This window comes from Prenolepis imparis, unplaced genomic scaffold (assembly GCF_030444845.1).
Source record: "Prenolepis imparis isolate NDT839.2.m4 unplaced genomic scaffold, iyPreImpa1.0 SCAF_5, whole genome shotgun sequence".
NCBI lineage: Eukaryota > Metazoa > Arthropoda > Insecta > Hymenoptera > Formicidae > Prenolepis > Prenolepis imparis.
In genome coordinates this window covers 8,330,553-8,342,699 of record NW_028141163.1, presented here as the reverse complement: position 1 = coordinate 8,342,699, position 12,147 = coordinate 8,330,553, and the positions used below count along the sequence as shown (strand labels likewise).

General features: G+C 33.1%; 1 protein-coding gene across 4 annotated transcripts in view; it reads right to left on the bottom strand.

Annotated features, from left to right (window-relative positions):
- Positions 1-12,147, bottom strand: part of LOC145936313 (uncharacterized) — a 283,300-nt gene that overhangs the window by 62,992 nt on the left and 208,161 nt on the right. For all 4 annotated transcript variants that reach the window (XM_083038404.1, XM_083038403.1, XM_083038405.1 and 1 more), the window contains one exon: positions 6,965-7,075. In XM_083038404.1, coding sequence (XP_082894530.1) covers positions 6,975-7,075 — 101 coding nt within the window. In that variant the 3' untranslated portion in view covers positions 6,965-6,974. The remainder of the gene's footprint in view (positions 1-6,964; positions 7,076-12,147) is intronic.

Here is a 12,147-nt window from a genome sequence, read left to right as displayed (position 1 = left end):
AATACTTGAAACATTTAGGTTCACAGATGTGTCAAAGACTGATTGATACTAAATTCTAATTGGGGTTAGATTATATCAATAAAGTGGAAGTACAAAGTGACAAGTTCGACAATTCGTTTGTTAATGACTGCAAGCAGCCGAAAGGAAACCTAATTCGCTTAAAATTTACCGCATTAAAGCGCTGTTTTATTGATACATCGTAGCGCGATGGATTCGTTAGTCGCATGAGTCGGCACAGAAGAATAGGTAATGAAACTTTAATCAAACGTGAATTAATTTATAAATTAATCCACATTAAAGTTCTTTTTCCGGCGATCGGGAAAATTTCGGTGCCGAATTATCGGATCGGTATAAAAGCACATAATTTATTGCATAAAGCAAAAAATGTCTATTGAATTATTATATGCAGCGGCTGACTTTTTTAGTTCATTTTACTCTATCAAGGGCATAAATTTTCGTTTAATAGAGATTTCCGATCTACTTATCTATTAAATCGATAATTTTTTCATCAGATTTTCTCTCTAGATTATTATATTTATTTCTATGATATGTATATATATGCCTCGGTTCTCCTTAATAACTCATACATTTACAGCTGTTTATTGATTTCGCGTAAAATTAGATATGATAAGTTTTTAATTGAGAGTTTTAATCGCGTCCTCTTTAACAGAGGATAAAGTTATATCGCCGCTAATTTTTAGTTTTGACAAGAATGATTTTTAAGTACTTTTTCCCTTATTTACCATACGCACACGCACGCACACATACTGAAACCGCCAAGGAAGTTATCTAGCTAATAGCTTAAGCGTAAGTCGGAGTAGACACGTCGAGGGATTTAATGCTAAATCCGCTTTAAGCAGTTTGGAACAGGCAATTGGCACTTGCATCATACTAATTGACAGTTCTGTATTGTACCTTTATCGCAAAAATATGAAGAACGAACTATAACAATATTATATTATTAATGATGCACATTTTTTTTATATTATTAACTCTTTCGCTCTCAATGTATCTTATTATGGGCATACTTTCTTTTCTGTACTTGCAAAAAATTATATAATTTAAACAATGCCGTATCATTTCTGATGCCTTTAAATACGATGAGAAGAGGAATTAAAATCCTGAAAGATCTCTTAAGCCTTAACAAGACATATAATTTTTCAGAGTTTAAACTTGCTTTCTAATTTTTGTTCGTACGAAAAATATATAAACAAATTAATTAAAGATATTAACATAATAACATTTTTTAATTTTGTGTTCTTCAAATACAATAGAAAATAAAAGTAATCGTCATTACGTCGAAAAATTATTCGAAAAAGATATACGTAAAGAACTGAAAAAGATCCTCAGCAATTAATTTATCCATATCTTCAGATAAAAAATCAACATGCCACAATCATGCAAAATCAAGAAATAAAAATTTCAAATTTTCTCTTAATAAATTCAGACTATCCTGAATGGGTTAACCGATAAGGCCTACGAAAAGTTTCTCATTTTTCAGGGAAATAACGACAGTGAGTTTCTGTAGAGGCGGACGATTAAAATTTATGAAATTTGCTTGAGAACCGGCCTGCGTCTCTCGAGATAAGGCAAGTCGTTGCGTAATTGGATTAAACCGATGAATCACAGCTCTTAAGCTGTTTACACTCGAGATCGTGTTACTTTCGTACATTGTTTCTGCTATCGCATCGCAATCGTAAAGATGAAGACCTTGCGTTAATCAGATATAAGACGTTAAGTTAGCTTGCTACACGCATTTTATTAAATCATTTTTATTTAATGCCAGATATAAATCTATAAGACGAATAACTATAAATTTTCTGAACATGCTATAAAAAATGTTATTATTTTTTACTTTAAAATTTAATTTCGATTATTATAAATTATACCTATATTTGTTAAGTCCATTTTATAAACGGTTTTATTATATTTTAATTTAGCAGTGTAGAATTCACGCTTTCTAATAATGATGTTTTTTTTTCGTTGTAAAAAGAAAAATGTTCGATAAAATTTCAGCAAAATATGATAAGCATCTGCTAATAAAGGATGCGTACAAATAAATATCAATTTTCCGATTGCAGGAAAGCAGGAATGCAGATGTATTTAATTTAAAAAATGAGGTCGCCAATGCGCACATACCGTATGCTCGTTCGATGAAAATATTTAGTGCGTGCATTTTTTAATTAAATAGAAGTGAGATCATGTATGTTTATATATGTTACGCGTGTGAGTGACATACTCGACGAATGCCACGGCATAACGTCATTTTCAAATTGCCGGACGTCATGCACACGCCACATGTCATCGGATAATAGCGGTCACCTGCCTTGCGATTTTATAGCTCGATTCGTGTGCTCGAATGAGGATATTTTCCGTGAAATAATGAGGTAACTTTTGATGCAAAATATTTCTAATGTCTCTTGATATATTCTTTGACTTGAAAAATCCTAGGATCGCGTACATTGCACACAAATAACAATTCTTTCACTAATGTAACATTAACGTCTTAACTTGTCTGTTGTTTCATTAAAATTTAAAGCTTTTTATTACTTTTATATATATTTATTCTTTTATACATAATACAGGGCAAAAAGAGCAAATTATTCTTTAAGAAATCTGAGATATACTGTTCTTTTTCTTGTTTTCAAATTGCATAATAATATTGTTCGTTTGTGTTTCCAAATATTGATTCTTTCAAGTGTGTAAACTCGTTAGCTTTAAATAAAATCGTCGCGACAGCGATCACGTTGAATAAAATCCCCCGGCGAGGCTTTGTTTTTTTTAAAGTGTGCTTCTGGAAAAAATTTCCATCCGTATCGAATTCCAACAGCGAAAATTCCCCGAGAATATAGAAAACGTGCGGAACGATTCTACGACTCCGCATCTCTCGACGATATAGTATTAATCCCGCAACCCGCGAATCGCAGCCAGGAAAGTCAAGCGCAGCATCTCGTCATATGCATACACACACACACACATACACACACGGCGAATTACACACGACGTCAGACACACTTCGTGATAGTGAAGGATGTCACCGGATTTAATTCGGCGGTTTGTCGGTGCTCGAGCGATCGAAACCGTACGTGCTCGTCGAGAATGACAGAGACAAGGGCACCCCGTGGGTTGGCGGTCGGAACAGGAAGGGAAACGGGGTGGTTAGGGAGAGGGCGAGAGGGAAAGAGGGACACTCGTCCTCTCTCTTCCTCGTTGTGTGTTGCCCCGCGTATAACAACGATGTTTTGCGATGAGGGATGGACGGATGTGACGTCAGAGGAGCTCACGCCGTGATCTATGGCGGCTGATAATGAAAGCGCAGAGGTGAGATACCGCGGTAGAAACTATATCGTATAAGCTATAGTTTCCGCGGGAGCCGTCACACGGCAATGCCGCAGCATCAACCCCATCCCCCTCGCACCCTCTTCTCTTCTTCCACCCCCGTGTTCACCCCATCCCCCGATCATCCCTCGCCGAATACCCCGCTTCCTCCCGCGGTTCATCGTGAAATTATATCTTCACAATGGGGGATTCGACGCGGCGACGATAAAAGCTTGAATTATGAATATCGGTTAATTCACGTTACGCATTCGGGGCGATATGGATGATCCGGCGCCGGCACTACTTTATGACGCAATCGCGCGATCCCACCGATGGCAAACGTGTGAAAACTTGCAATTATCGTTGGTACGCACAGTGCCGCAACGCCATTCATTTTCCGATAACAGCTGGAGGTTCGGCAATACGCAAGTGAAATCGATGTCACACAGTGGACAAGCGATAATACCGCGTAATAATTTTGCCGAGTCTTATAGCGCGATAGATTGTCGTAATAAAAAATGTAGGTATGTGATAAGATTTTCTAAAAAATGCTTAATTAAATGATGATTGCAAACAGCTTAAAAAGTATGAAGTCAAAGACGAATGTGAAACTTTCAGTTTATCTAGTTAAAGTAGTTCTCAACTTTTATATAAAAGGAATCAAAAGCCAGTCTTGAGCAATTTAACTTGGAGGGAATTTAAGAATCCATGTGGCTTCTCGTGCGGTTATACATAATGATCAATCAAAAATTAAGTTTTTAAGCCCAACAGTTTTTCTATTATAAATAAAGTGTTAGAGTAATTTATTTAAAAATAATTATATGTGTTATTATAAATTATTCTCACATCTCTTTTTAGTTTTTAATTTTAAAACAATAAGAAGTTTAATATTCTATTATATAAGTTTAATTATATTTTCAAGTAGAATTTTTAATAAGGAAACTTAACGCAATAATATTCTAAAGTGTAACGAATACAAATGAACAAATATAATAGAAAAATATTCGCGTAATATTTGCATAGAACAAATGTAGCATTTATTACATTTTGCAAAATTTAGTTTTGTAAAAAGCGGTCATGCATATCATATTGCAATATATTTCAATAAAAATTTTATATATAAATTTCATTTTAATTCATTAAATCGATAATATACGCTCGATTATTTCGATACGATAATTAAATGAAAATAACTGCTTTCCGTTTTTTAAAATTATGCATAAATGCGAAAATAATTGTAAAATATCCAATGAATAATATAATGAGTATATACATTTTAATCAGGAATTTAATTTGAAAGTTGTTTGACGTAGAGATAAAAGCATATCAATAAACGTTAGTTAAAATTATAAATTTTCACGTTGTTTATATACTTGGTTCTTAAATTCTTAATTCTCAACTGAACGGGTAATAATCGAGCAAATAAAAAACAAAATTACCCTTCAATTAAATGCGTAAACGTATTTAAATTTAATTTAAGCGGATTGTTTTAATTTGAATTGTAATTTTTCACTGCTGCTTTAATCTTTAAAGCAACTTTCCTATCGAACGTCATTTTCGGAATAAATGATTTATTCATTACGTATTTTCAGCTGCAAGAAATATGTATATAAAGCAGATATATATAAAAATTTATTTCTTTTTATATAGGATTTTGTAAAATATTTTACTGATTAATCAAATAAAATTGAAATACGATTATGTAAAATTGTAGAATGTCACATTCACTGTTCTAATAATATTTTCGAAGAATACTTTCGTCGTCATCTCATTTTGTGCCCTAGTTAGCCGCTTTTTAATTAGTTAGCGTCTCATGTAATTACGTATACGATGCACGAAAAAAAAGCTCATCGGTGAAACATCGGATTACGTGGCTCTAATAAAATTTCCGATAACGGCAACCCCATCACGTGATTTCATTACCGGTCGAAAATGTCGGTGCTTGAAATAAAATCAGTATGAGAGAAGTTATTAATATCGTCAAAACTTTAATTGGAGAAACTTCACATAATTAGTCGAAAAACTTTGGAATCGAAGGAAAAACAGCGAACAAAGACCAAAATACATAAGCAATGGATTAGCATATGATATAGAGATCACTATATATAATAAAAATGCAAGCCATATTTTGTTTAATATATAAAACTATATATATAAATGGAATGAAAAAAATATATAAATATGTTTTTATTTTTATACACTGTAAATCTGATTTGGGGAAAAATATATAGCCACAGAAACAAGTATGCAAATTTTTGCAAATATTACATGTCGCAAAAATTATATAAATATAAAATATATATTGCATATATATATAAATTTTTTTATATAGACTTAAAAATATTCGAAAAATATAACATTATTTCCTTCGTTTTTCAACTAAACATTTTTGAAATAAAATCCTGTTTCTGATCCCAAGTTATTCAAAATAACATTCATGTCGATCGATTCGCTATCACATAAGGGATTCGATATCGCTGAGAAGCCACCGTGATCCTTTCGCTCTTCTTCTCTCGCGGAAAGATGTATATTTCGCGTTAACCCAGAAACTCTGTTGGCTTGAGCTTTTTATAAGTCGATGAGCTTCCTGAGAACTCATCTGAAACTCGGATTTAGGCGGCTGTATAAAAAAAAAAGTTCAATAGTGTCAGAACGCGAAAAAGAAAGACAACTTATACCACGAGAATACAAAGGATATGGTCAGCCTGTAAAAAACAAGACGGCAAAAAAAGGTATGATAAACTCGAAAAGATTGAAGGAGGATTTAACGAAGATTTTCCAGGAAAACAAGAAGTTATTTTTGACAAGCGTCTAAAGCGTTTTATAAAGCATTTTGAAAACTGTTTAACTTGCAGAAGTGGTTCACAAAACGATAATAATATAAATGTGGCATCTTTATTTTATTACAATAGTTCGTGACGACAGCATAACAATTTTCAACAGAGCTATTTTCGAACAAATTTCGATGTTGCCAATTTCACGGTAGTGGATTATCGGTACGATTATTTAATAATCCGCAGAGCAATTTTGCAGAGTTTGAAATTGTGAGGTCGTTCACACTTTCATATTCTCGCACTATATTCTGAAGTTTCATGAAAACAACAATTTTTTTCCCTATATTCGTTCATTTACTTTTATATTTTTAGATAATTATTTTCTCAAACTACGAAAAGTTAATAATATTAAAAAGTATAGCGGATGTTTATATTAAAAGAAATAGATTATAAATCTCTCTAATATTGAAAAACTTGTTAGAATATAACATCAGTTATGAAACTTATACCTACATATATTTTACATGCATATAATATTTACTACATGCACATTGTATGAGCTTATAAACTTTCAGTTACATAAGATGAGGTTGCATCTTACGTAACTTTAATGCTCTGTAAAATTTAAATTTAAAGTACAAATAATTGGCACCCTTAAAACTGTTAGAGAATCTTTCATTAAGTTAAAAAATTCTAAACTTATATTTATATAATTATATCATAAATCGTGTTTCTTCGATATTTAAATCTTATGATGTAAAGTAGTAAATTAACATATCTCATGACAATATATATCTCGTTATTTTGATCAAAAAAGAAATATATCTGACAAGACAAAGTTTGATGAAAACTTGCTCTGCTTTATCACTCACCTTAATACTGTCATCTGGTGAAGACATAGCTCATTGTCAGGTGAACCAGCCAAAGATTAAGGAACGCTCTCGAAACTCCGTTGCCGTCGTGCACGGCGGCTGGCAGTTCACCTGAAATTACACCGGAATTATTACATCTTTCGACTAAAGCCTTATTGTTCAATTTATCAAGCGACGAAGGAGTAATCTGCTAATGACAGGCACAGTAATTAAAGACCAAAAAAAAACAATTAAATTTAGATTTCTACATTTTCTAAATTGTTTTTTCCGCAAATTAAGCTTTATATATAATACAATTAAACTTTAAATGATATGTATTCGCAACAGAGAGAAATTAATAGTTTTATCACATCTCAAAAATTCCTTTGAATACATTTTTTGAATTGAATAAATATATCTAAGAGAGCAATTTTAATTTTGATTTTAATTTTCAATAATAATGCACTTGTCATGTTTTCTGAGAAGTTTGTTTCTTGAACTTAATTAGTTTTCTTCTTTGACTCTTTGACTCTTATATCACGCTGATAAGAATCGTTTATCGTAATAAAATCAGAAAGATTGATGTAAACAGTTTAAATTCGCAAATCACGATATTAAATATCCGATTTCCGCACAAAGCCCGAGCGTGCGTTTCTCGTCGACAAGAATACATTTGTCATTTCATTAATGGTTGTGTTCCATCTATAGGTTTTCCGTCAGATGCAAGCCGCTGCGGGTTGACATATTTTCGCGGCCTCCGTTTAATCGTTCTTCGAACAAGTTACATTTCCCAGATAATAGTTGAGGCCTGCGGGCTCTCGTGAAATTAGGCGACTCATATTAATGGCTCTTATAACGCTCGGTACTTCTATGTCGCGTTCATACATTTACATGTGCGAATACGTAGATATTCGCGATTTGTACCAGAATGAAATTAAAATGTCTCTGAGATCAATAAAATATTTTTACGTCGATATTCTAACAAGTGTTTTTCGTCAACACTGTAACTTTTTAAAATTTGTACGTCAACTTAATAATTTAATTTAGAAAAAAATTAATTTCTTTATTTAAATAATTTACCTCTAAGAATTTATATAATTTGTATATTTACTATATATTTGATTATTGTATATTTTGTGATAATTTGTCGTACACATCGCGATCTCTTATATAATCAATTATTAATTTTCTATATCTAGATAAGATAGATAACAGATTTAGCACACTGTTAGGTAAACATTTCATTTGGCTTAATTAAATTCGGATACTCGATTGATTGTATTCTTAATTATGCGCTCTCCATTTACCGCAGTATAAACTGGTATATGATACTGTCCCGAAATTAAAAATAAATACATTGTTAAGTCTTTCCATTTGCTGCGTTTGCTTAATAATAAAACCTAATTCAATCGGTAAATTGCGTCTTTGTTGTGACAGTAGCATTTCGAGAACGCAGCCACTTCTCCATCGTGTCGGTATTATTCTGACGCTCCGTTGTGCGTGCTTTGCTTTTCAATTTAAAAAGTTGCCACTTAATCAGGTAAAATATTTTTACGAGCCCTCAGTTACTCGCAAAACAAAAACATTTGATTTTTCCTCAGTCCTCATAATACATGATTTTCCCATTATTCGCATCGACGCTATCTTCATAACAATGGAATGCAATATTATTTATTTGCACATAAAAAGATAAAATCTTTAAAAATAATCTTTACTTATATACATAATCTATTTATACATATACAATAGATTGCAAATTGAATAAATCTTGACAAACATTTGTTTTGTGACAATTTTTTCAAACAAATATATTGATGAATGACTTTTTTATTTTCACGCACAAATCATCTCTATTTCAAATCAAAATAATAAATAGAATTTTTAGTTATTTTTGACACATTATTTTATTGAAAATATTAATATATTGATTAATTATCCACTGATCTGCATTTCGATAAAGCATTTCTGATTCATTAGTCTAAAATTAAATCTGAATCGTTTGCTGTCTCGCTTGAGAAAATCATTAGAAAATCGTCGGGGGATCAAGTTTTAATCACCGAGACTGTGTCAAAGCTACCGCAGGAATAATAGTGATGAATACTTTTCGCTGCCAAGTTTTCCCATTATTCGCGGTTATCGATCATTCGTTCCTATCCCGAGCGTGGGCGTAACGTTCTTTCGACCCGCGTCCTTCCTTTTCTGTTTGTTGTCGGCACACTCGCCGATAGAAATCGCGGTCCTGGCCGTGTTCCAGGATCGCCCTGGAATTTGTCAATTCGTCCCACTCGATCACCCCCGCCCGCCTACCGACTTACAGCTTCTTCGCTCCTCTCCGCCCTTCGTTCCCGACGTCTCGAGTACCACTGTCCCTTCGCCTAACCCACTTGCTCCCTCGATTCTTTACCGAGTCTCAAGTTTTTTCGTTTCTCCAACTGCTCTCTCTCCAACGTCTCTCTTCTTTATTTCTTTATTTCTGCCCTCTCTTTCTTGTACGTATCAGTTTCACTGCCCTTTCTGATTTTCTTCGTCACTGATCTTACTTCGCGCATCTTCCATAGACTTTTTTTTCTTGCCCGACCGGCCACAGATTTTTCTTCCGGTCGACTCGCAAAAAATCACAAAGATCCTAAGATCTCCTTTACTTGGTCTTAATCCAGGCATTCGTTCCGTCAGTCCTCCCGTGAGAGAACCCGGCATTTTTCAATAAAATACCATGGGAACGCCGACCTGCTCGGTCTTGTTGAGAACGTTCTTCGACGGTTTAATGATTACCAAGGAGCTTTCTTGATCACGTAAGAGATCCCTACCTTCCTGTCTCCCTTCTTTACTTCGTCGACGGATTTTTAATCTTTGCGTGAGGAAAAGGTTTCGGAGAGCCGACCAGCTTTTAACTAGGAACTATCATGACTTGGTTTCATCTTTTGAACGTAATATCGAGGTAACGTAAAAGGGCGCCCCTCAAAGTCGCTCGATATTTCAGTGCTTTTATGATTAAGCATATAGAACTAAGAGGATATAAGTGGACTAATTAATGTTGATTACGTGAAAAACGTGAAACCACTTTGAATTGCTCAAAATAAATGAGAATTATATAAAGTATATAAAGTAATTAAATAAAAGCACAGTTGCGTCTTTACCTATAATTTGCAGATAAATGATAATACTTTTCTGCATTGCGTTATATATCTTATTATAAATATAAAATAAAAGCATGAAAACAGAGATGTTTAACAATTTATTCAATTATATACTTCTTCAAAAATTGTAGATAAATTACAATAATATTTTCACTGCGAGGGCAAATAATTCCATATGGCGAAAATTCAAAATTACGTTGTAGCAATCAAAAAACCACGGCCACCAATCTATTTGCGATTGTTCAAATCCATTCCTCATTGTTATTTCGATTTATGCTCGTTGGATACATTTCCTGTATGCGGTCGGGCGTTCGTCAATCCCTCGGCGCCAAAGGGGCAGAACTTCCTATTAGCCACTTCCTATCCCGCTAGTTCGGTGTTAGGAATTCCAATTCCCGATGTTGACCTTTGGTTGGCTACAAGCCGGAACCTTAAATTTAATCTTTCCGATTTGGAATCGTAAGAATTGGGTACGAGAGCAAGATATTTTCTTCAATGTTATAAAGCAGTCCAAAAGTACCTTCGAGAAATTTCGTAATATTTTTAATTAACTTTATATATTTAATTCAACATTTTCTGCTAATTATTATTTTTATCTTCTATTTATATTTATCTTTATACTTTAAAATATATGTTAAATTATGTATAACAGAAGATATATATATCTGTGTATAGTAAATAGGTTTCCGTGACTTGACTTACATCTTTATGACAAATTATCAAGCTTTTTAAACGCCGTAAAATTTTTAATTGAGAAGTTACAGCTTCTGCATTTTTACATAGATAAAGTATCTTGTCGCGATGTGTTTGCAAGATTTATTTATGCATAATTTACGAGGCGAGACACGGTCATCGCGATGACACATTGAGTACTTAATGTCAACTTCTGGTCGTATATACTTGGTAGAGATAACAGAAAGAAATTGATGATGAGGTCCGTGGAAAAGGTCCGAGATCAGTGGGAGGCTCTATGATTTATGCTTCTCGATATATATCCTACGGCTGTGTTCCTCCCAGCGCGCTATTATTATAAATCTGGAAACATCCGGCTACAATTTATTGGAACTCACTATTTATTCTCTTCTCGTTATTTACCATTGATAAATCAATTTCCGCAATCCATCTATCTAACAGTACAGATAACAACTGTCCATGTGTATGCGTGCGTATACGTATATATATGTGTGTGTATGTTTCTAACAATCTTAACTATTTTCTGCTTCCATTTATTTGTGCGCCTCTTAAAATAGTTTATGTACAATTACATGTTTATATTTCTTGCATAATTAAAGAGCTATTAAATATATTAGTTAAATAAGATGTGTCCAAATTAATCAAGAAATCTCACAAATGCGAATTTTTGAACATTTTGTCTACGCAATATTAATAAAATTAAGAAAACGATAATCATTGAGTCGAAATTTGAATCACAGGTTCGAGCGACCTTTCGATTTTTCGTTTATATCAGAGCCATCCTACATCGCCGATATCCACCACGATCACGTACGAGAATTTAGTATTGCTCGCTTCCTACCTCTACGATTCTGCGGTGAGAATCTGAAGTTGTCGACAGAAGGACCAAATTGCCACGAGAGCCACGTTCCAAAGGACCTTCGTCTCTATTACCTCACTCAACCCCGAGGTTGGGTTATTTTTAGCCTTCGGTGACTTTGGTAGCTCTCTCTTTCGATAGTAAAGAAATAGATCTATCGTTAAACGTCTCTTCCACGCACTGTTCCAAAAAAAAAGAACGATGCTTTGTACTCGTTATATTTTTTTATTTTTTTTATCTTTTTTAACAATATTTGAAACTATTTTTTTAAATTATTTATATTTATGACAAGACAAGCAGTAGTTTTTAATATGGGATACAATATCATAATCTTCTTATATTAACACTCTCAATTATGTAAATTAAATTTAGATAGTATTCCTATATTATCCTATTCCCTTATATTAATATATAATTATTCTATTATTATGAACAATTTGATTCACATACATATATTATATATAATCTATGTTTGAAACGTACCACATTAAACATTTTTTTATTAGTTTTCTAAT